General features: G+C 42.1%; 1 protein-coding gene across 1 annotated transcript; it reads left to right on the top strand.

The window, feature by feature from the left end:
- Positions 1–741: 741 nt before the first annotated feature.
- On the top strand, positions 742–8,367 carry NPY (neuropeptide Y). Its single transcript, XM_043872574.1, has 4 exons — positions 742–1,537; positions 2,473–2,660; positions 6,304–6,384; positions 8,168–8,367. Exons 2-4 carry the CDS (start codon positions 2,473–2,475, stop codon positions 8,190–8,192), a joined length of 294 nt encoding a protein of 97 aa, XP_043728509.1. The 5' UTR covers positions 742–1,537; the 3' UTR covers positions 8,193–8,367.
- The last annotated feature ends 17,547 nt before the right edge of the window (positions 8,368–25,914 follow it).

Below are 25,914 nucleotides of genomic sequence, written 5' to 3'. Positions count from 1 at the left end.
AGAAGTGCCTCTCTTTTTATCAAGAATGGAATCAGAGTTAGAAAGTGTTTTGCTCTAACTTTAGCAGACTCTTTCACATAAGCATTCCTGAGCAGTCCCAAGAGCCTGGCATTTGTGTTCCTGGCATATGTTTGTGTAATGTAGAAAGAGGAAGTCACCTAAGTGAAAAGGATGTTGGTCTTCAAAACCACACACACACACACACACACGGGATTGCTTGCTGCACAGTAATTGATATTTAATTCAATGCTGTTAAAACAGCATAAAAACATGTCAGTTTAACAGAATCACTTGTCATTTTAGCATGGAAATAACTTGTAACTTAGTGCTTTAATTCCTTAACATGCCATTTATCTAGGAAAATTCAGACTTTTAGAAGTATTCATTCAGGGAACTTTAAGACCTAATCCACTACATGAAATCCTGATCCTGTAAAAATAGTTTATGAATCTTTCATATTCATTCTGTAGGTTTAATGCGATGGGCAAATTAATGATTTTTTTTTTTTACCTGTTTCAATTAGAACCCACGTTCTCAATCAACGTTAATAAAACCTATTTGGCACTATTCAACGGCCAGCAGATAAAAGAAAACTGCTGTTCATTTGACTACCCGGTCGATTTGGACCAAATTATTTCGTTCGCGCTTTAAGGAGTCTTTCTGAGCTTAAAACTCCGCTCTTTTTTCAGCAGACGCAGAAAGTGTCCCGCCTCTAAGGAGTTCTCAGTCGCTACACACTGTCGGGTACTGACTGGACTCCCAGCGTTCGGGCGAGTTCTTGGAGAGGGCCGATCTCCACCAAAACCAAGCTGGGAAAAGGGACGAAGCCACAGAAGGTTTTGTTCAGCCCTGGAGGAGTGGAGCGTTGGGATCCTCTAGCTCGGGACTTCGGGCGGGCTTCTGGGAGCTGCTTTAGGCGCAGGAAAATCCCGGCACCAAGTTGTCTCCCCCGAAAGCGCTCAGAAGTCGTGTCCGCGCCCTAGCCACACGGATCCCAGAAAGCCTTCACCGCGTAGAGGATACGGGTACCCCAACCCTGGTGCCCAGCTGGTGGTAGTCCAGGTGACGGGCGACAGAGATAATCTGGGCTGCTCCTATCTCTGGCAGGACTAGACCGGGCGTGGAGAAAGGCAAGATTTGGCTGCCGCGGGAGGGCAGGAACTTGTGCTTTGGCGTGGTCCTGCGCTCTCGGAGCGCGCTGCTGCACTAGCGTCCTACTAGCTTCCCTTTCCTGGGGCCTGGCTGGCTCTGGCAAATTGAGGTGTGGGTGGCTCCCGGAGCCGAGGCTAGCGTGGCAGTAGCTCCAGACCCCCTCCCTCATCCCCCGCCAACGGGGGCGGGAAGCTGTGGGGTGGGAGTAGCGGAGCGTGATTGCCTGAGGCCCCTCCTGCCGTGGCGAGGGAGAGCCATAAAAACCCTGTTGCAACCTGCTCCGGACACCCCCTTCCGCCGGCTGTCACCCCTAGAAGAGACGCGCCAGACTACTGAGCGCTAGCCGCCCAGCCACGCCCGCCGCCCAGCCAGCCAGCCCGCCACCGTGAGTGCCAAGACCCGCTTACTTGGCGAGAGCCGAGGGAGAGGGGGTTCCTGTGAACTTGCCGGGGGCGCTGGGAGGGTCGCGCCCGGATCCCTAACCCCTACGCGCCGGGCTTTCAGGCGCCTCGACGCGCGCTAGCCCCTCTTGGCGGCTGAATTCCACCTGCCCCTTCCTATCCCCTCTGATGGTACAGCTGCCCTCTCCCCGACTCTCCTGGCTGCGCCGGTCCTCTGGGTTACCTTCTGTGGATAAGGAGGGAGAACACGAGCCCCATCCCAGGGCAGCTGGCAGTTTCCTCGAGGGTCGCCGCCTAGAGGGAGGTTTCCTAAGCAGCGCTCCCCGGATGAAGAATCCCCGGAGCTTGGAAGACCCGCTCCCTACCGCTTCTTGGGATTTTCGGATCCAATCTGAGACCCACCGGCGAGGGAGCCGTTCTCTCCCCTCTCCCCGCCAGTTGCCACCCCGAAGTACTGTTTGCCATCACTGTGGGGCTCCTGCAGTGGGGCAGACCAAAACTGAAAAAAGAGAAACTTTTTCCCTCTAACAGGGCGTTTGGGGAAGAGGGTAGGAAAGGGGTACGTTCTCAACGCTGGGAGAGGAACTTCTAATCTGTTTTTTAAGTGTTTTAAATTGGCGCCGGAGCCTCCCTAACTCAGCTCCTATCACCGCCGGGTCGTTGGCTCTGCTACTGGACCAAAGTTGCTCAGTTTTCGGGCGGAGCAGAGGGGCCGGGCCAGAGCAGCTCTTGACCTGAATCCACAGGATGGTCTCAGTCACTCTCTGCTCTCTCTGCGTGACTGGGTCGAGCGGAGATTGAAGGTTGGGGAGGGGGGGTCGTAGGAGCGGGATGGGCGCTGGGGCCAGAGGAGGAAGATGCGGAGTGTGGGTCCTCTGAATCCCCTAAGTCCCCTTCACTGCACCTTCGGTGTCCGCAGATGCTGGGTAGCAAGCGACTGGGGTTGTCCGGACTGACCCTCGCCCTGTCCCTGCTCGTGTGCCTGGGCGCGCTGGCCGAGGCGTACCCCTCCAAGCCTGACAACCCCGGAGAGGACGCTCCGGCGGAGGACTTGGCCAGATACTACTCAGCGCTGCGACACTACATCAATCTCATCACCAGGCAGAGGTAGGTGGGTTGCGCGGGACTTGCGACTCCGGGAGCGCCCCACTTGCACACCCGGAGATCATAGGCATCTTAGAGGGCAAAGACCTTTTCTTTTTTGTATCCCAGGGCCAGACAGCATCAGGCACATACTCAGCTCTCAGTAAATGTTTGCACAGGGAGCAACTGCCTCTGCCACTACTGTCACCAAAATCCTGATCCCCAGACTCCGGTCCCCCAGTCTGGGTGGCTGGCTGGCCATTTCCTCACACCCATCCCCTTGTCTTTTTTGTTCTTAGAGCAGTTGGGGGACTGTTTGGAAACCTGGATAGGAAAGTACCCAGTGAAAGGGGTCAGGAGGGTGCTGGGGAGGTAGCTGTAGCTGAGAGGGCTGCAGGGTATCTAGAAAAATAAGAGCACAAGCTAAGGAGGAAACAGCTGGGTCACCAAAGACATTGCCAGATTTTTCAACCTGCCCAGACTGAAGTGAAAAGACAAATAGAACTGTTTTCCCCCTACAGTGTTTTATTTCAGTCTGAACCCCTTACCTGAAAATCCTGCTCCTAATAAGGAGAGATTTAGCATGAAAACAGTTTAAAATGCTGAGACTTTTCCCATTTCATAGCATTTTCAAAGAAAATGCCCACCTGGTGCTTTTTTAAGGAGAAACTTACAATGATCTGTTCACTTTAGGGTGAATCCAAGGATTACATGTAATTTGAGAAATTGTCATCTTTATTCTGAACCCCTAGAAAGCTAAAATGAAAGGCCACATTTCACTCTCAACATCAAATCTTAAGCAAAAAATCAAATCCAAACTATTTTAGAAGTAACATAGGATTTAAAATTTGTTTCCAAAATTAATTCATCTTAGTTTTGAATCATACAATTTTTTAATTACTGAGATCAAATGTCCTTAATAAGCTGAAAACAATGAGCTTTTTACAAAGTTTAGTGTTATTTAACATATTTATGTTTTTAAAGTATTGTTTTTTGTTTGTTATTTTACTATATTTCAAGGAATAGTTGGAAAGAATTCAAAGTGGGAAAGAATTTGTATTTCTTAAAGAAAACTCTAAATTTGATGAAACTTTCTGTTTCATCAGAAAGCTTTTAAAGTACCAATTTATATATGAAGTTGGAAATATATGAAAGTGCTAGAATTAAATAGCATTGGTTTATGATCCCTGAAGTCTGACGATTTTCATTAGTGAAAAGCAAGAATGTCATATCTTAATAGACCTTCAGAAAGTTAATCGCTTCATATTCTTGCTTATGCATCATAAAGACCAGAGAAAATACTGTACAAATTGTTTTTTTCCCTAGGAAAGACGTTGTTAGTTATTTAGTCTGTTAATTATAGCATATAGTGGAACTTAGTTTTACAAAAATGATTGATATAAACCTTTACCATTGTGTAAAGCTTGGCATTTCAAAATGCTTTTCTAGGCATTACTTTGTTCAGTCTTTACCTCAAAGCTTTGAAGTGAGTATAATTATCTCCAGTTTACAGATCATGAAATTAAGGACATTTCATGAAAACTTTTGGAGTGGTTAAATTGGAGCCCCCCTCTTGATCTCGGATGTTGTCACTTCTATCAGCACTCGGAGTGATCTTCAACACTTTTGATGAGAAAATAAGGGAAAGGGTTAAGATTCAGGTTAGCAAGTGTTCCCGAAGCTGTTTCCTATCTCCTCTTCATATAAGTTCTTTCTTAGAAACACTCAGAGGTTCATAATCTGCACCCATCACCTCCATTCTATACTCTCATCATCTTCCCACCACACACATCCACTCATTTGCACATTTGTATTTTTTTTTTTTTGCACATTTGTAGTTTTGAAAATTACATTTATACACATACATTTTAATTTGGCATAAATGGTACTTTGATATTTTCTTTCCTCCCCTTTTCTACTCGGTTCATGCTCTTGCTTCCAAAGGTAGCATCATTTATTCTAGAGCATAGATCTACCACATTTTATTTTTACAGTCCTCTATATCAGTGGTTCTCAACTGGGGTTGACATTATGCTCCCCAAGACATTGGGCAATGTCTGGAGACACTTTCAGTTATCATAATGATGGGATGGGATGGGGTGGGGTGGGGTAGAGTGGGGTGGGATGGGATGGGATGGGGAGGGGTGGGGTGGGGTGGGGTGGGGAGGGGTGGGGTGGCATGGGATGGGGAGGGGTGGGGTGGGGTGGGGTGGCATGGGATGGGATGGCATGGGGGCTACTACTGGCATCTAGCGAGTAGGGACCAGGGATGCTGATGAACATCCTGCGGTGCCTAGGACAGCCCTTGACAATAAAGAATTATCCAGCTCAAAATGTGCACAGTGCCAAGACTGAGAAACCCAGCCCTGGATTAGAGTTTCTTCCTCCTGGTCTCATTATTATCATCTGGGGAACTTTTAGAATATACTGATGCTGAGCTGCACCCCTGAGGAGTTAAATCAGAATCTCCCAGAGGGTGGGACCTGGGCTTTTTCAAAATCCCCAAGGTGATTCTAGTGTGCAGCCTAGAGATGCTGTCTTTAAAGATAAAGCATTATCAAGAAGAAGGATAATCCAGAATTAATTAGAGATGGGAGAACAGTCATTGATGCTGCTCTGGATACCTACTACTTTCTGACTACAAATTCTGCTATTGCAGACTTAGGTTCTCTAATGGTAAATTGGAGAAAATATTCACCAGTTCTTTAATTCACTGCAGCATGATGAAAATAAATGAGTTAAGGTTGCCCAAGAGTTTTAGGATTAATAAAATCAACTGATGGACAGAATAAATACATATAAATTGCCGCCTACAGTCTGATATCACAACACCAGAAAATCTTTGAGGAAATCTCACAAATGATGGGGCGGGAGAGTTGGCTTTGCTTTTGTATCCCTTGAGTCCCTGCAAAGGAGCAATAATAGGAACTCTTTCCTCCAAATTTAGATTTAATTGTGCTTGATAGGCAGCCAGCATATACTCGCTATCAGCTTTGTTCTGCTGTTTTATCTGATATCTAATCAATCCACAGTAGACTATTTTTTTATTCGTGAAAAAAGCAGCTACTGATGTCCAATGCTTTTTTTGAGAAAGGGAAAAATAGTGTCTTCAAAAAAATACAACTTGGTGTAGATTTCTCAGCTCCTTTAGCAGAGAGAGAGAGAGAGACAGACCAACAGACCAGGTCCTTACTCACCTGGAGCCAGCAGTGTATACTACCCTGGCAGGAAAACATAACCTTGAATTCATATATTGTTCTACCCATACCCTGCTATGGGAGAAAAGAGACCAAGAACATTTCTATGGACCAGTAGGTTTCCTTCATATTTTCAGGACAGTTTAAAATCGTGTCAGGAGAGAAGACTTTTAGCTTTTGGCACCCCGAATAAACATGAAAAATATAGGATTCAGAATCTGTAGCTGTGAGAATGTGTGCATTTCAGCAGCAGTAATGCGCATTTTTGTGTATCACTCTGTTGCTTTCAGAGCATTGTGACTTACAGTGGATATTCATCAAGATTCTAATTTTAAGTGGAGTTATGATTTTGTTGATGTTTTATGTTTAATACCATAAATCTTCCTTTTCTAAAGGTGTTTATGATTTCTCCAAACTTGCCTTGAAGGACTCTTACTCCCCGCAACCATTCTTTTTTTTTTTTTTTCCAGATACGGGAAACGTTCTAGCCCCGAGACCCTGATTTCAGACCTCTTGATGAGAGAAAGCACGGGAAACGTACCCAGAACTAGGTATGAATAGACTTATGTGGGAACACTGTTGCAGAGCTCAAGGTGGTCAGGGAAAGGAAATCAGAGAGGGCTGCTAGAAGAAGGTGTTGGGATGGGATCCTCCAGACCAGGTAAGATTTGGACAGAAAGAATGATGGGGAACAGAGCATGGAGGACCTTTCTCTTCACATACTCATTTACAAATCTCTGAACTTGTGGGATAATATTTTTTGATTCAACTTAATTTGATGCTCCTTTGAAATTTTCAAATATAAATGACTTTTGCCTCAAAAATTACTCTATAGAAAGTTTCTAACTGGCTTAGATTGGGGAAGCATAGGATATGCCCTAATATCTACATTGAAATAACCAACTGTCTGTCTTTGGCTGAGGTAATCTTTAGTTTTTATAGTCTACGTGGAGGATCTACACATCCTTGGAAAGTCCCTCCCGGCTTCACTCCAGTCACTCTGGTTTTACAAGAGGCTGTAGATAAATCAAGGGGTGCTCCTATTTACTTTTTGACTTATTTTAGTTCATCTGATGTCACATTGTAATGTATCACATTCAGTGAATGAACATTGAACAACGTATTATTCTTAGGGCTTGCTTGGAAACTTAGGGCTTTCTTGGAGTGTAGAGCTGCCTTAGGACAGGTGCCCTCTAATACCTAGGTGTCAAACATTGGACTGGGGTCATTCTAGATAAAGACTGCAAGTGAAAAGACGCCTGCTCTTCCTCCTTTTCCATAGAAGGCTCTCTCTCCTGTCCCAGGCCCGCTGTCCCTTCCCCCAGTAAGATGGCCTGTCTACCTTAAACCCAGAGCTCTACAACATCAAGAACCAAGCTCCCCAGAAGAGGTCGCTAGAACACATGTGACTGGCTTGTCACTCTTCATTGGGTTCTCCCTCTGTTCTCTTGTGAAATGGCCAGCCAGAGTGAAGGTGCAAGTCTAGAGTTGTCGGGTTTGTTTTCTCTGAAGGACACACAGTTTGGATTGGACTAAAACTCCAGTGCTCTTGTCCCTGGCGGCACTAGCACAGACTTGAACAGCAAATGCGAGGGAAGCAGGTAGAAAACTCACAAGGGTGGTTTTAAAATCCTAAGCAATACATGTTTTAATGTTTCATTGATAGGCATATGAAGTTTGTCACACTAATAAGTTTAGGATATGCTCTATCTACTCAGGATTAGAAATATAATCATCCAGACCGACCTACAGCCTTAATGCTGTTCTTTGATTGGTGGCCCAAAGTCACATGGCTGGTGCAAGAAATAGAGTTAATTGTACTCTGATTGACAGCTTCAGTCATGTGCACTTAGAAAAAGACAAAACTTGACAGCCTTGAAATTGCCTGTGAATGCGATTTTATTTAAAAGGGTTCTTTATAGTCTATTAAACAGCATCTTACTACATAAAAAGCCTTGCAGAAAAACACAGGAAGCATATTCAGAGTTGAATAACAATAACTTTCTTTTTACAGTTTCGTGTGATTCCTGTAGTTTTGATCTTCAGAAATACTGTGGAGTTCTTTGGCTTCTTTGATAAATACAGAGCCTTTTAAATATTCCCTCTGAGATTTGCCTGAGACTCCCGTTAACATGAGTGAAGCTCCTCAGCTGGGTCTCTGTACATTATGCCACTGTCTCCCACTCTGATATTCTACATGGTCTATTTAGAATGCCAGCAGCCTTTTCAACAGTTTCTGATCATCTTTCAGTTCTGAGCTGGATGTCTCACTCTTGCAAGCCTCCCAGGGAGTTAGAAGCTTCTCTTACGTGCTTTGCTTTTTGTGTTTGACAGGCTGGAAGACCCTTCTATGTGGTGATGGGAAATGAAACTCGCTCTCCAGTCTCTGTCTCTTTTTCAACCCCCGTTTCATCCTGTAAAACTAGAGTCTGCCCGTCCTCCCAATGCATGCAGCCCCGTGCTCACCTCTGCAGGGTTCCCCTTTGTTGTCACTGTATGTATGTGTGTTTAAATAAAGCGCTATGCATTCAAAAGTGTATGCTCCTCAATGCAAAATCTGCTGTTGTAATAGTGAGAGATATTTGAAGTTATTCATTAAATCACAGTCTCCCTCAAGTAGCAGATTCAAGGTTTGTTTCACCAATATTAAAGCAGAGGCTATGGAAGATATAAAGATATGATTTGTGATGACTAAGACTCAGCTAGCTGTGGGGTGTGTGTGTGTGAACAGCACACATATCTGAAACACTGGGCAGGGCAATGCTAATTTGGAAAATTTTGCTCAACTTTTCCCCCATTCACAGGGAATTCTTGTTAACCTTATTAGCCTATGCTGTCAGCAGAAAGGGTTGTTGTCTAATAGAACCTTCTGCAAAATGTCCTGAATCTCCTCTGTTGAGTATAGTAGTCACTAGGCACATGTGACTTTTGAGCACTTGAACGTATCAAGTGCAAACAAGGAACTGAGGTTTACATTTTAGTGTATCTTAAATAGCCATGTGTTTCCAGTGGCTACCATATCAGACAACTTAGATCTGCACATTTCCTTAGGCCACTACTCTTAGAATTTGAGGCATAAACAGAAACACACTGAGTAGGATAATTATCTTTTCACACAACATGGGGTATGTTAATTTAGCTACAGGTTATTAAACTTCCCCTCTCTTTCAGGTATTTATCTGCACAGGCTTAATGTTATTAGATTCTTATGTGTAATTTCTAAATCAAAGAAATGGGTCTCATTCTATATTTGTACTTTGAACTACACTCTAAAAAACATGCATAAATATTTCTATGTGATGTCTTAAAACTGCTTACCAAATCCCTGTGGCACATCATGACTTAGGGAATTATATGGTATACAAGATATTCTATGTCCATAAAGCATTCTAGTGTTTTTCCAGTGCCCTTATGAAAGGAACCAAAAAGGCCCCTCATCCCTTCCATCACGTGAGGACATAGCAGGACAAGGGTTGGCTATGAATCAGGAAGCAGGCTCTTACCAGACATCAAACCTGCTGGTGCCTTGATTTTGGGCTCCCCAACCTCCAGAACTGTGAGCAGCAAATCCATGTTGTTTTTAATCCACAAAGTCTATAGTAATTTGTGATAACAGTCCGAGTGAATTAAGACATTCCTAACAAACAAAAATTCACTTTAAGAAATATAATAATGGCAAACTTTAAATTTAAACTTTAATTGCAAAGCTACATTCGAAGAGATTCCATAGTAGTATTTTTGAAACATTTACAGCCTGATAACCATTCTTGGAATGGGTTTAAATGCAACATGTCACCCATCTATCATTGCAAATTAATCGTCTTCACTAGAGTTACAGAAAGAACAAATGCAACATTCATTAATGAGATGCCTATGAGCAACATAGTCATTATGAAGTAAATGTATAAGAATTTATAAAGCTCTCCTCTGATCCTAGATTTATTTGACATTCTATGAGGTATAAATTGGTATGCTTTTTGTAGATGCCACTGTGTTTTTATTTTGATCCTTTCAATGCTCATGACACATTCAAGTAGAGGATTATTCCACCCATTTTCGCCGGTGAGGAAACTGAGGCCCAAGGAAAGCAAATGACTCTTTCCACCTCATTCAAGTTAGGGAGGTTTGATGGCAGCTGCTCTGTTTACAAACTCAGGCCTGGCTGGTGATGTTTCATGGAAGAAGTCAGTCAAGACTAGGTCACATATAGTCTAATTAAGAACATAATCATGACAGACTTAAATTAGAGAATAACAAATAAACCATGCAAAAGGCATTAGAAGAGGGAATGAGTGTGGGCAGAATTAGCTAGAAGAGACTTCACAGAAAATGTGAATGTTGAGCTGGGATTGAGTACATTCTGGGTAGGGTGACCACTTAAGCTCCACACAGAGGTGGGTCGGCTCACAGAGTGGCCAGGGTTGGATTGGAGAAAGTCCGAAAATGACCAAACTCATCCATCCATTCATTCATTCACACACTTACCATGTTCTGATCACCTAGAACCTATTGGACATTACACTGAACACAGGGGATACAAAGATCAATAACAGTTTCTCAGGGAATTTGTCATCTAATGAGGGAGACAGGTAGTTATGGTGTATCATTGGAACTGCAGAGGTGGGCCTGGTAGAGTTTAGGGTGTTAGAGGCCTCTTTTCCACTCATCATGTTCCCTTTGCAGGTTCCTGACAGAAGAGCTATAGATTTAACAATTGATGGGCAAATGGAGAAAAAAGTAGCTGATGGGCAAGTATCCAGTGAGGTCAAAGGCAGGGCTGCCCTAGGCTAACTCAGGATGCCTCACTGAGGTCTAAGCCTCCAGAGTTGCCCAGCCCCCACACCAAATCTCAGCTCCCTGGTGGGGAGTGCAGGAATAGTGAGGTCTGTGGCAGCCTCCCAAACATGCTTACCTAAACAGACACACAGACAGGAAGAGCTAGCCTGCTGTGTCCAGCAGCAGATGGAGGAAGAGAAGGGACACTCATGAAACCATGTTACCTCCCGGTACAATGCCCCTGCCCATGGAGCAATGTGGTCTCAAGAATCAATCAGAATAGCAACTTCCTTCCATGCAGATGCAGACAGCAAAAGAGAACAGAGGAGGAACGCCCAGAGCCTCTACTAGCCGAGACAAAACTTGGGCTTTTCAAATTCAGTACACTCAAAGCTGTAATTCCCTGTTTCAGGGGCGGTGATATCTCCTCGCTCTCCAACAGGGAAGTGGGCATGAGCTGTTTCAGGAACTGTGCACCGACACCCATCCCAGGCTGGGAAGAGTGGAGGAGGAAGGTCAAACTTCCTGGAGTAACTGATGCTTGAGCAGAGGTTTGAAGGTGGAACACCAATTGCCAGATGAATGCGAGGTAGGAGGTAGAGGACCTGCAGGTATGAGAGAACAATACATATTCTGAGTAGGTTTAAATTATTCGTGTTTCCTGTACTTTGAAACTGACTGTGTGCTAGGCTCAGACCCCTGGGTTACTATTCTAAAAACAGAATCTCATGGAGGATGGAATCAAACCCCATAACCGCCCCAAACTCTTTTCCCCGAGGCATTCCTCCCCTCCAGCCCCACCCGTCCTTCCTATAGACTTGGCTCTGGGAGAAAACCAGCCCCTCTAATAATATTCTTCACTTAGCCAAATCAGGACTCAACTTCTCAGCCTGGGAGTTCCTAATCATGATCTTATGGACAAACCTACAAGTTCAGAGAGTAAACGTTTTAGAGTTGGTTCTACTCCCTAATTCAGGAGAGATACAACTCACTCTTTTTAGCTGTATTTTAATGGCCTAAATACCTTCCAGCCTCTTCCCCCTGACTAGATAAGGAACAGGACAGGGGAGCAGATAAAAAGAGATGGAAAAATCAGCATTTTTTGGGACTTCCACATCATGATACAAAGTTTCTTCCCACTAGGTAAAGAGGGCTATCCAGAGCTAGGTCCACACACAGCCTCCATGTGCCCTACTGATGTCAGGAAAGCAAATAAGAGGGCAGATAATCATTCCTCTCTTTCTAATATACCTGCATTATGCTAGCAAGAGAGTTCCAGAAAAACATCTATTTCTGCTTTCTTGACTATGACAAAGCCTTTGACTGTGTGGATCACAACAAATTGTGGAATATTCTTCAAGAGATGGGAATACCAGACCACCTGACCTGCCTCTTGAGACATCTATATGCAGGTCAGGAAGCAACAGTTAGAACTGGACATGGAACAACAGACTGGTTCCAAACAGGAAAAGGAAGGAGTACGTCAAGGCTGTATATTGTCATCCTGCTTATTTAACTTATATGCAGAGTACCTCATGAGAAACACTGGGCTGCATGAAGCACAAGCTGGAATCAAGATTGCCAGGAGAAACATCAATAACCTCAGATGTGCAGATGACACCACCCTTATGGCAGAAATTGAAGAAGAACTAAAGAGCCTCTTGATGAAAGTGAAGGAGGAGACTGGAAAAGTTGGCTTAAAGCTCGACATTCAGAGAACTAAGATCATGGCATCCGGTCCCATCACATCATGGCAAATAGATGGGGAAACAGTGGAAACAGTGGCAGACTTTATTTTGGGGGGCTCCAAAATCACTGCAGACGGTGGCTACAGCCATGAAATTAAGAGATGCTTGCTCCTTGGAAGGAAAGTTATGACCAACCTAGACAGCATGTTACAAAGCAGAGACATTACTTTGCCAACAAAAGGTCCATCTAGTCAAGGCTATGGTTTTTCCAGTAGTCATGTATGGATGTGAGAATTGGACCATAAAGAAAGCTGAGCGCCAAAGAATGATGTTTTTGAACTGTGGTGTTGGATAAAACGCTTAAGAGTCCCTTGGACTGCAAGGAGATCCAACCAGTCCATCCTAAAGGAAATCAGTCCTGGGTGTTCATTGAAAGGACTGATGTTGAAGCTGAAACTGCAATATTTTGGCCACCTGATGCGAAGATCTGGCTCATTTGAAAAGACCCTGATACTGGGAAAGATTGACGGCGGGAGGAGAAGGGGATGACAGAGATGAGATGTTTGGATGTCATCACTGACTCAATGGAGATGAGTTTGAGTAGACTTTGGGAGTTGGTGATGGACAGGGAGGCCTGGTATGCTGCAGTCCATGGGGTCACAGAGTCAGACATGACTGAGCAACTGAACTGAACTAATACTTAGATGGTTACTTAATACTGTGTATGCAACAGAAAGTGGTTTTTTTTTTTCCTTCTATGTAGAACATTGAAATCAGTTACAATGTCATCAGAATTCAACAAATACTTTTGCCATCATCATAAAAGAAAACAGCCTTTCAAATGAGATGTTTCAGTGAAATATTATTTTATTGTATTTTGTCAGTAGGAGGATTATGATATTGTCACAACTAAATTATTGCCTTTTTTTCTGTCTATTAGTAAAATTAGCACAGTGTGATTTCACACAGAATCTTTTTCTCTTTTTAAAATTGGAGTGGAATAACATATAATTAATCATATGTCATCCAGGCTAATTTTTTTTAATGTTCTAGTAAGAGTTATCAATTTAAACTTGTTCTGATGCAGCAGGATTGAGACGCTTGCAATCATGGGAACAGGGTGATGATGTGAATGGTACCTGCTCTGTTGCCTACCACACAGTAGGTATGCAGTGATGGCCAGTGCAGCCTGCAGTGGATTGAGATGACTAGGAGTGATCCCAGATGAGCCAGAAGCAAGGTAATGTTTGATGAACAAACTCAAAGGATTTTTTCATCATTCTCCTGACCCAGGGATCCAACTCAAGTCTTCTGCATTGAAGGCAGATTCTTTACCATCTCAGCCACCAGGGACTAGGTACTGTTTATGCAGGGCCTTGACAAAAGTAGAAGAGTTTTTGTAACAACATCTTCCTGGTACTCTCAGAGTTATTGGTTAACAGACTGTAGTTTCTATGATCTTAGAAGTTCTAGTCACATTAAGTTATCTTAATATAGTATCAAGTTTAAAAAGAACCTTTTTTATTCTTGAATATTGTGATCCTGGAATTCCCTGAAACACCATTGCATGCATGCATGCTAAGGCACCTTATTCGTGTACAACTCTTTGTGGCCCTATGGACTGCAGCCTGCCAGGCTTCTCTGTCCATGGAATTCTCCAGGCAGGAATACTGGAGTGGATTGCCATGCCCACTTCCTGACCCAAGGATTGAACCTACGTCTCCTGGATTGGCAGGTGGATTCTTTACCACTAGTGCCACTTGGGAAGCCCATGGAATACATTTAGGTCACTGATATTAATAATTTTTCCCTGGCTTTGAGTTTAATGATAATTTTGGAGTTCTCACAAATTTTTAACACTTACATTGCTAGTGTATTGACATATTACAAGTATGTCATGTTGGCATAGTACACTTCTTACTAATGTATTGATTTTAATTTGGGGGAACTCTAGTTTGTCCTTAGGCCGATTATTTTGATATTAAAATTTGTTAAGGATTTGAGCCTTGAAAAAAGCTATTTTATATACAAGACACAGATTCCTCTAATTCTCAATCTAGTCCTAATTTCAGTATTCTTCGTTTTCCCAGAAGTTAATTGAGTTTGAAACTTTATTTGTTCAGTGTATTTATTTGAAATCTGATTTGACTCATTAATTTGGCTGCTATACTAAGATGTTATGAGGCAATTTAAAGTTAAAATGAGAAACTTTGAGTAGAATATAAAAGCCACATTTTTCCCTTCCATCTCACTCAATGTGTGTTTACTTGCTCAGTCATGCCCAACTCTTTGCAACCCCATGGACTGCAGTCCACCAGTCTCCTCTGTCTGTGGGATTTTCCAGGCAAGGATACTGAAGTGGGTTGCCATTTCCCTCTCCGGGGGATCTTCTGAACCCAGGGATTGAACCCGGGTCACCTTACCTTTTGGGTATTATGTTATTTGGGTATTATCCACTAGAATGTGTGTGCATGCTCAGTTGCTCAGCCATGTCTAACTCTTTTTGACCCCATGGACTGTAGCCTGCAAGGCTCCTCTGTTCATGGAAATTTCCAGGCAAGAATACTGGAATGGGTTGCCATTTCCTCCTCCAGGGAATCATCCCAACCCAGGGATCAAACCCACGTCTCCTGTGTCTCCTACATTGGCAGATGGATTCTTTACCACTGAGCCACCTGAGAAGCCCACTAGAGAGAACAGTATTGTTCCAATGATTTTTCAATTAATGTTTGTCAAGAGTAATTTGAATTTTATTTATTCTGATTTCTCTATCTTCTCTATCACAGGCAGGTCTTTTCAAATCATAGCGAACTGCTAAGTCAACCAGTCTGTGAATTTCAATGCAAGAATAAGCGGTGTTGGCAGAACAAATTTAATATAGTCATTCCTCCTAATAGACTGAATTATTGACCAAGTTATAATGGAGGTAGCTGATCTCTGATGAGTTCCTAGAGTCCCAAGGTTGTTATCAATTCCTGAGACATTTATTGAATAATCTGTCTGTGACAGGTACTCTGCAAGGTTCTGAGAGTCATATAAAGATGAGTGAGACAGTTTCTCTGCTCTTAAAGACCTGGCAATTTATGGAGACAGACACATGCTTGAGTGACTGCACTATAAGGCAGATCATGATTGAGATTTAAATAGAAACATAAAGTAATTGCAATGATACAACAGGGGAGGCTGAAAGCGCTTCCTTTCTCTACTGTGTGTAGGGAGAGGGGGCTGTTATTTGAAGTGGACCTTGGTGAACGGCAGCTGTTCAATAGGTTACTCTTCACTACTGCTAACCTCAGGGTTATTATTAACTGTGTTATGGTCTTAGAAAAAAGGTTGTGTAGGTGCTCAAGCAAGCTTTCCTGAGATAAATGTAGAGATATCTTGGGATGTGGTGACTGGCCATCCATCTTGAAGTCAGCATTGATTATATAAATTGGTATAAATGGGAGGTGGCATGAGAGAATAAACACCATGGAGGGGATAGGATGGTGTCTGATGTTCTCTTTATGGTTGAACCTCCACCCTGAAAATCAGGGATTCATTTGGGCAACAATGAGTACACAAAGCTAAAAGTGCCATATTTTTGAAAGAAATTATATTTTGGCAGAGGAGTGGCCACACTGGGATCTAAGTGACAAAGTTTAACAGAGAGAAGGTTATTTCTCTTTTCCCAGACTCAGACCCCAGAGTAACAACACCCACAGCTCAGTCGACTGTCAGACAACAAGTGCTGAGCCCAGAAATACAACAGGAGAAACTCTATCACTTGGCAGAACAGGCTTCTCATGAAGGGTTCCTGCAGTTGTGGCTGACGCTTGGCAGATCAGTTTTGGGGTCTTTGACTTGTAGGGTCATCGATCATTCTGGTCGTTTAAATAGTTAAGAACACAAAAGTGAATCAAAGTCTGAAGAATGAGTCACTATGAAAAAATAGAAAAAATTCAAAATAATGAAACAGAAATTCTAAAAATAATAATTTAACACTACAGTCATTAAAAGAAAAGCTCAAAGGATGGGTTAAACAGCAGATTAGACTTGCTGAAGGGAAAGTTAGAGGCAACAGGACATATTTGAAGAAATTGTTCAGAATATGCAGCATAGATAAATAAATAAATAATAAAGTCATTCATGACTTTTCAAGGCTTGGCACTGAAAAATCCTTCATTCCTAGAAAACCCTTCAGCTCCAGGGAAGGCAAGGCAGCTAGCTGGTCACCTCCCCCCCCCACCCTGGGGAACAAAGACTGTGATCTCGTTTTGAGGGAAACTACGCTCTGAGTGCTCTACTACGTGTAAGTGAGCCTCTCAACCTGCCATCTGCATTCACACACCTGAACACAAATGCTCAACTGCACACTATTTTCCTAATTGACTTTACAGTACACTATTCTCTCTAGATCATTATAAAATGTGATTTCAAAATATTCCCATGAGAGAAAAGAGCATCAGCTGTGAAGATATTAAGAATGTTTTATAATTTCTAGACTAGCCACTTCCTTATTCTGACATTGGTTCTGTGAATGCATAAATGTTTAATTTCATGGATAATTAACTAGAAGAAAAATTATTTCAACTTGAAATCTTAAATGGCTATTTGCCTTCTGAAATTACAAGTTTTTCAGGTTTTGTTTTTTGTGACAAGAAATAGGATGAGAGATCTAACACTTGTTGAGAATCTGGTATAAACTGGAATTACTGTAATTCTTTTAATCCTCATACAAAACATGAGATGCAAGTATGGCTGGCCATACCTTACAGATGAGGAAACTGAGGCACGGAAAGGTGAAATGAAACAAGGCCACAAAGCTAGTAAGTGGTGGAGCTGGAACTCCCACCCCGACCAGTCTGACTACCTATGGGGATTTTAAATCATTGCATTATTATTCTCTCAGTATAACTCCACCCTGCTGTTTTATTACATATAATCACTATGATCATAAAGGGCAGGCAGCATAGAGAATTACTGAGCTGGATCATGGAGTCAGGAAAGAATGGAATCCTTTATCTTTGGGCAATGACTCCCCTCTATTCTCTAAATGCATACTGCTGAAAAGTCTAGTGCGTCTAATACTAATACAGCTATACTAGCTTTTCAACCATTAGTATTTACCTATATTCTTTCATCCATTTACCTTCAACCTTTCTGAGCCTTCAAGTTCTTGTAGCAAAATGAAGTTATTCGAAAAAATTAGTAAGCTCTTTTACTATCAAGTTTAGGCTATTTACATTTACTATGATTATTAATGTACTTAGATTTATTTCTACCATCTTATTTTGTTATGTTTATCATGCTTTTGCTTCTTTTTTGTTGTTGTTTTGTGGAATAAATCATTTCCTTCTTTTTTCCCTCCACCAGGTTACATATTATGCTTCCTGTTGTTGTTTTTCAGTCACCCAGTCATGTCCAACTCTTTGCAACCCCATGGATTGCAGCATGCCAGGCCTCCATGTCCCTCACCATCTCCCGGAGTTTGCCCAAGTTCATACTCATTGTACAGTGATGCCGTCCAGCCATCTCATCCTCTGATGCCCTCTTCTCCTTCTGCCCTCAATCTTTCCCAGCATCAGGGAATTTTCCAATGAGTCGTCTGTTTGTATCAGATGACCAAAATACTGGAACTTCAATTTCAGCATCAGTTATTCCAGTGAATATTCAGGGTTGATCTCCCTTAAGATTAACTGGTTTTATCTCCTTGCTCTCCAAGGGACTTTCAGGAATCTTCTCCAGCACCACAGTTTGAAGACATCAGTTCTTTGTCATTCTGCCTTCTTTAAGATCCAGCTCTCACAACTGTACATGACCACTGGGAAGACCGTAGCCTTTACTGTACTGACCTTTGTCGGCAGAGTAATGTCTCTGCTTTTCAACACACTGTCTGGGTTCATCTTCACTTTCCTGCCAAGAAGCAATCATATGATTTCATGGATGCAGTCACCATCGCAGTAATGATATATTTTCTACCCTTCTTCTAAACAAAGTAAGGAATTAGAATAAGCTCAACTCCAATAACCTTCCCCAGCCATTTTGTTCATTTGTCCTCCCAACTAGATATTATTATTTCTGTTATTCAGGGTAGTCAATGGTTATTTATATTTACCTGTGTTTACTTTTTTTTTTTTGATCACTGTTGCTAAGTTCATTGTACGCCTTCTTTCCATATTCAGTTTCCTTCTTCCTATTGTAGTATATGCTTCAGAAGTTCATTTAGATAGTGTCTTGAAATCATATATTTTTTCAGTTTTTTTTTCAGTGAGTAGCTTTATTTCAGTTTAGCTGGACACAGTGTTCTACCTCTCCAGTTATTTTTTTTTTTTCAATACTCCATAGCTATCATTCCATTGACTCTTAGCCTCCTTGTTGATTTTCAGAAATCTGTAGTCTTTCAAATGTTTTTTTCCTGTAGATAATCTATTTTTTCCTCTATGGTCGCTTTTAAGAATTTGTCTTTTTCATGGTGGTCTGAAATTTCACACTGATGTGTTACTTTGTAAGGTTTTCTTTTTATTTATCCTTTTAGGGATTTATTGTACTTTAAAGTCTAAGGATTTGGGTCTTTTATCAACCCACATATGCGCTCTCTTTAAACATTGCCTCTCTCTTATTTTCTCTATTCTTTCGTTCTGGAAATTCTATTGAATGAACCTTCTTATTTTGTGTTTCAAAATTTTAAATCTCTCTCCTATTTCTCCTCTATTTATTTATCTATGCTGCATATTCTGAACAATTTCTTCAAATATGTTCTGTTGCCTCTAACTTTCCCTTCGGCAAGTCTAATCTGCTGTTTAACCCATCCTTTGAGCTTTTCTTTTAATGACTGTAGTGTTAAATTATTATTTTTAGAATTTCTGTTCCATTATTTTGAATTTTTTCTATTTTTTCATAGTGACTCATTCTTCAGACTTTGGTTCACTTTTGTGTTCTTAATTATTTAAATTAATTTAAGTATACCTGTACTATGTACCCTTTCAGATTGCTAATTTGTATTTCAAGTCCTTGAGGCTTTACTGTCCCAGCATGTTGGATTTTCTTATTCTTACTCCTCTTTTTTTTCCTTATTCCCTACAGGAGCTCCATACAACTTTAACTAGGGGAATGTTCCTTCAAGATGGTTTTGTGTCTATATCTGCCATGTGAATCCCCAACCAGTTTATGTTAATTTCTTAGCTTGGTGGGTCCTGGATTATGGAGTTAGTATACATTTTTCAATCCACAAGATGTTCAATTTGGGGTTTTAGTTTCCTATAGAGACCTTTTTCCCATCCAGAACCTAGGCACTGGAAGGCAAGCTAAGCCAGATTTTTCCTATTCCATCCTTTCATTCTCTGTTATATTTGCAATAAACAGATATTTGAAGATCCTGCATTTATGCTGAAATCTCAGTTCCACCCAAGTGAAGTCAAGGGCTGAAAGCCTCATCTACTGAAACCAGAGCTTCTGCATTCCTTGGACTTACTCCCAGTGACACCTTAAAGAGGATGAGGCATAAGCATGGATGCTAAGATCTTTGCTTTTTAGTATCCTTATTATTTCTGGTACCTGGATAATTCTTCCACCCTTTTTTGTGAGCTCTGTTCTGCACTTCTAACATTATATATTTGGTTCAGTATTCCTAGTCTATTTGCATCATTTTCATACTTGATTTTTTCTGAACTGGGGCTCACAGTCGTTAATTGTTTACTCATTGCTTGTTCTATGTGTGCACAAAAGGGCAGCCATTCCTTGATATACATGTGAGAAAGAGTTATGGAAATATATTTAAACTAGTGTATTAGAAAGACTGTTATCAAAGAGAAACAAAGATGCACATAAGTTTATGCCACAAATAGTTAAGGAAACTAAAAATTAGTGAGAAAGAAGTAGGAAGTACTACTACTAAAGAAGTAGGAAGTAGAGGACAGAATAGGTAGTTATATTCCTGCTCCATCATTGACTACCTGAATGACCTTGAGTGAGTCACAACCTCTTTCTTAATTTCAGCTTTTGGAAAAATTATTAATACCAACCTTGCCTAATCCTTAGAATTAAATGAACAAATGTGTAAATACTTGTCAAAATACCTGGCAAATAGCGAGTACTCAGCAAATAGCTCGCTCCCTCCATCAAGACAAAGAATAGACATGTACATTGTCATATCATTAATTAGAGATGATCTGACAAAAAGGGATTTCAGCAGTTAATTTAGATGCTTAGTGAATCTAGCCTTTAGAAATCTGGAGTATTTAAGGATTCAACTGGGGGAAAAAAGGTCAGTAAAGATGCCAACCCTGACTTGTGCTTCACTTCCAACACCTAGTGCATTAAGATTCACAGCCTTTGAGTCTCAGCTTATAGAACCTCTCGATGACAGCTGGCTGTCTCTGTATTTGGAATTTGAGTGGGGTCATTGCTTTAAATTACTGTTGAATCTGATCTTATCAAAGAATAATGACTTCCATGTAGAAACCATGTAAAACCATAGAACAGTTCCCCTTGATGTAGCCTGCCCCTCCCCCCATCCAGCTCTTAAGGAGTGCGGGAGGCAGTAAACAGAGAAGACAGCCACTTTCCTGGAAATCTGGGTCAGAATTTCACAACAACCAAGAGATAGAAAGGACTTTAGAAATCATCAATTTGTTGGGAATTGTCAAATCTTGTTCCATGTATCAGACCTTCACATACCTGCTTGAGGTTATTCATAACAATATGATGGATAATAATTACATCCTGAAGGAATACAGTGAAGTTACTGGTTAGGAACTGCTTATACTAGAGAACTAAAAGTGATCTTCTACATTATTAACATTGTATTTTCTAAGGTTGGGATTTGCCAGAATATTAAAATAGGCTGCTTTTCTCATCTATTTTAGTAAAGAAATCTCCTTGAGGCATGTACTATGTATTCTTGCCTAGAGAATCCCACGGACAGAGGAGCCTAGCGGGCTACAGTCCATGGGATCACAAAAGGATCGGACATGACTTAGTGACTGAAAAACAACTGTGTCTCAAATGCAGAAAAAAATGTGGAAGTAGGAAATTCTTTATTCTAAGAAAACAGGAAAGCCTGGTGTGCTGCAGTCCATGGGGTCGCAAAGAGTCGGACATGACAGAGCGACTGAACTGAACTGATCAATTTAAATGTTAAACTCCACATCTAAACTGTTTCTTTCCTTCATAGGTCCCCCTTCTTCCTTCTGAGATACAATCTAAGTGCAAGGAGAAGCTTGGTGTTGGGGCACGAACTCTTGGCCCAATGGCCACCCATCTCTGGAGACTCTTCCTTGCCCTTGCAGCAACTATAATTTCCTGCCACTGGTATATAGGCAGCAGCAGTGGCCTCTGCTCTCAGAGTCCTCTGTTGAGGTGCTCTAGACTGGAATAACTTGTGATCTCTCTCAGGGTGGCCCAGCAAGGCAGGTCCCATCTGACTGGATCTTCACTTGCCTCTCACTATGTGCCTCCCCTCTGAGGCCCGGCTGTGAATCCCAGTTGGCAGCTCAGACAGCCCTGTCCCAGCCTTCGGCTAGAGGGACATTTCCCCTCCATCTTATCACATGAGTCCCAGCCAGTATGTTCAGCTGCCTTCCCTATAGCCTGAGAACTTCAAGATCCCTTCTGAGCTACACTCAGAGCACAGGGAAGCATGGGGGGTGGGGGCAGAGACTGTCCTAACCCCCTGTCCCCTAAATACTCCAGATCACCCTTTCTCTCCTACTCTGGATACCTGTGTTTGAGAGGATCAGCTGATTAACCTCTTCACTCTTTCTAGACTTTCTGTAATTTCATTCCACCACCAACCCCTACCGCCATACACACTAAGTTAACCCAAGGAGCAGCAGCATCTGAACCCTAGTCTTATCTATCTTTTGCTCTCTCCCTTTCGAAAGGGACTTTGTGTCATATTCTCCTCTTTCCTACTTTCTTTGTTCTGGGAAGTACTCACTCTCCCCTTCCCTGGCAACATAAAACACTATTCATGCCAGAAGGGACTACATTTTAAAAAATGGATCACTGGGAGGAGAAATGCCTCAGGAGGTAGTTCAATGATATTATCCTTGTTTCATATTTGAGGACAAGCCAAAGTAAAATATGTAATGACCACCATACATATAGGGAAGAGCTGGTCACCAGTATCCACTGATATTAGTTCTGCATGTTGCTCCTGTGCACCAGGGGACCCTCCTGGGACTCAAGTGAATAGAAATGTGAGCCCTGCAGGGCAATGAATTCTTGGTGTCACCTTTGAACCATCTCCAACTACAAGTTCCTCTAGCCAAAGTTTATTAGGACTGCTATAATACTGAAAAACATCAATTCCATCTGCTTAGTTAGATAGTGAGGAGGTCAAGATGGGCAAAATTAAGTACCTAGACAAGAGTAGGAACTCAAATCCAATTCTTCTGACACCAAGTCCAGTACTCTGTGGGGCTTCCCTGGTAACACAGTGATAAAGAATCCACCTGCCATTGCAGGAGACTGAGGTTTGATTCCTGTGTAGGAAGGTCCCCTGGAGAAGGAAATGGGGAAAGAAGGAAATTTCATGAACAGAGGAGCCTGGCAGGCTATAGTCCACAGGGTCACAAATAGCTGGACATGACTGAGCACACACACATATGCTTATGTCAGTGCTCTACATGAGTGATGCTCATCAATGGAGCAGTAAAATAATATAACATGAATGGGGTGGGGGCAGGAAGTTGGGAAGATCCTCTCTCTCCAAAATATTTTCCTTATTAACTTGTTCCATATTCCAATACAATAGAAAGTGAAAGTACTCAGTCATGTCTGACTCTTTTGCAACTCCATGGACTATACAGTCCATGGAATTTTCGAAGCCAGAATACTGGAGTGGGTAGCCTTTCCCTTCTCCAGGGGATCTTCCCAACCCAAACCAGGGATCGAACACAGATCTCTTGCACTGCAGGCGGATTCTTTACCAGCTGAGCTATCAGGGAAGCCCTCCAATACAATAGGCTCTTATTAAAATGCAGATATATCTAAGGGTATATATATATATTATAAATATCATATTTATCTCATGTATATCTGATATATATATATATATAATATATATAATACATTCAGATACCTGGGGATAATATATACCTGGGAATGGGTAGATAAGGCAGTTAATTCACCATTGTTAATATTAATAACTTGATATGAAATAGTTTATGTGTCCCTATCTCAAGGACAGCCAGCTGAAAGCCTTCAATAAAGATAAGCAGAGAAAGATGAAGGAAGATACAGGTCCTTCCGAAGTAGAGAAGACCTTGGTTGGGGAGTGTGGATGTTTACAGTGTATCAGCAGAGAATGAGCTTGGAACCTGGAGCAGGTGAGAGCGTGTGGAGCTGGGAAGGCAAAGGTCATCAAAGGGGAGGGAGGCATGCTCTGGAGACACTGCAGACTCCCCGCATCCTTGGGCTCTGGACAGAGCCATGGGTTACTTTACCCCTCTAAGCCTCAGATTCTTCATAATAATTCCTGCCTCTGATAAGACTCAGCAAGTTGCTGATATGAACTCAGCAAGTTGTAAACACTGAAGCACTGTACAAATGATAGTCACAATTATCAGGGCATCATTCCAACCCAGGGATTGAACCCAGGTCTCTTGCATTGCAGGTGGATTCTTTACTGAGCCACCAGGGAAGCCCTATTGAAGAACACATGAGTAATTTTACATTTTTTTACTCATTTCAGAATGCCCTTGTAATATGTAAAATGTGCCAAGGAAACATGCCAATAATAGTTCAAGGACATAAAAGGGTTTCTTTTTTTTTTAATGTGAATTTTTCTAATTTATTCAAATAATACATTTGAGGGTCTTGGTAAAAGCATAATTCTGCAGCCATGTTCCTTGATACTTGGCTTGTGAATTCGGATTGGCTTGGAAGAAAGGAAATGTTATTTAAGAGTTTTGCCTGAAAGGTTAAATACAAAAGCTTAGCGGTGTACTTGAAGGTATCTGAGTTCTCAGCTCATAAAAAAGCCGAGAGATACAGGGAAAGGTCAAGAAGGCCCCGCAGTGGATGATGTGCTGTCAGGACATCCCTCATTTCAGGTCCGAGGCACTCGGTTTCCTAGGTGCTGGGAGATTTGGCAACTACTGGCGCTCAGCCAAGCTGCTCAAGGAGAACTAGCCTCAGCAGTGGAGAGCTGTTTAGCCCAAGGTCCTGCGCCCCGCACCGCCTACAAGGCGTCTCAGAGTGTAGGTAATGCCCAGCCCCTTCGCCTTAGTTTGGGACAACGCTGAAGAACCTTTCCAGTTCCAGAACTCCTGGCGGAGGTTTTTTTAGGTGACAGTAGGGTCGTTCCCTCTGTCCAACCACAAGCGCACTCCCCAAAGAATTTCCTGCCTGCAAATTTCTATCCCAGAGACCTTCACCAGGGACCAACCCAAGATGCTCCGGCCCCGCTGAGGCGTGACCACGCGGCTCTCTGCCGCCCTTGGGGGGCCTGGCCTGCAGAACGAGGGGGATTGTTCTTGCTCACTCTGCATGATGTTGATTAAAAATTCATTTAGACAGTAGGAAATGGTAGCGCCTTTAGAGCAGCAATGTTGAGTCAACAGGGAGGGTGTTTCCCAAGGGCTCGTGTTCGGAATCAGTGCCTCTCAACTGACCAGTCGCTCACACTGTTTTCTGAGGCCTCAGAGTGCGCAATACTTGCGATATTGTACAGTCTCCTGCCTTTTGCTTGTATCAGTTACACAGCAGTGCCTCATGGTAGCGTTTGTTATTGTTTGTTGCTAAGTAGTGTCCGACTCTCTGTGACCCCATGGAGCCGCCAGGCTCCTCTGTCCGTGGGATTTCCCAGGCAAGAATACTGGAGAGGGTTGCCATTTCCTTCTCCAGGGAGTCTTCCTGACCGAGGGATGGACACTGGCTATGTCTCCTGCATTGGCAGGCGGGTTCTTTACCACTGAGCCACCAAGGAAAACTCCCATCGTAAGAAAAAACTGAGGAAAATTCACAATAAGCTAAACATACCAACTTTTATCCATTGTTAATTTATTAGAATAAAACCTCAATTCATCTATCAATTGGCAAAGATGATAGATGATAATATTTAACACAGGTGAGACCATGAGTAAATGGTCATTGTTACAGAATATCGTAAAGATTTCAATTCTCTTCCAAATTAAAGTCAATGAAATACTGGTTACAGACCCCATTGGAACCTTTATAAAGAGATTCTTAAATTCATTGGAAAGAGAAAACGAAAAATATAAAAACTCCTTTTGAAAAAGATAAGTAAGGACTTTCCCTACCAAACATAAAAATTTAAAGTATAAAATTATGGTGAAAACATAAAACTAAAGTGAAGAGTGTGGTATTTGTGTAGGAAAAGACCAACTGATCAATAATACAGAGTAGAGCCTGTAGAAAACCCACCTGTGGATGGCTGGGAGTTTATTATATGCCACAGATGGCATTTCATATCAGTAGGGAAAATATAAACCATTCTTGAATAAGTTCATGTCGCTGGATAAAATAAAATTCATTCCTTTCTCACAAAAACAAACAAAATAAATTCTAGGCATTAGTTGGACAACAGTCTAGAGAGAACAAGCTGGTAAATATTTTCAACTTTATGGACCATACAACTTCTGTCACGTATTCAACCATGCCCGAGTAGTG

This window comes from Cervus elaphus, chromosome 18 (assembly GCF_910594005.1).
Source record: "Cervus elaphus chromosome 18, mCerEla1.1, whole genome shotgun sequence".
Classification (NCBI taxonomy): domain Eukaryota; kingdom Metazoa; phylum Chordata; class Mammalia; order Artiodactyla; family Cervidae; genus Cervus; species Cervus elaphus.
Note: the sequence above shows the minus strand (reverse complement) of the source record. Positions and strands in the feature narration are given on the sequence as shown.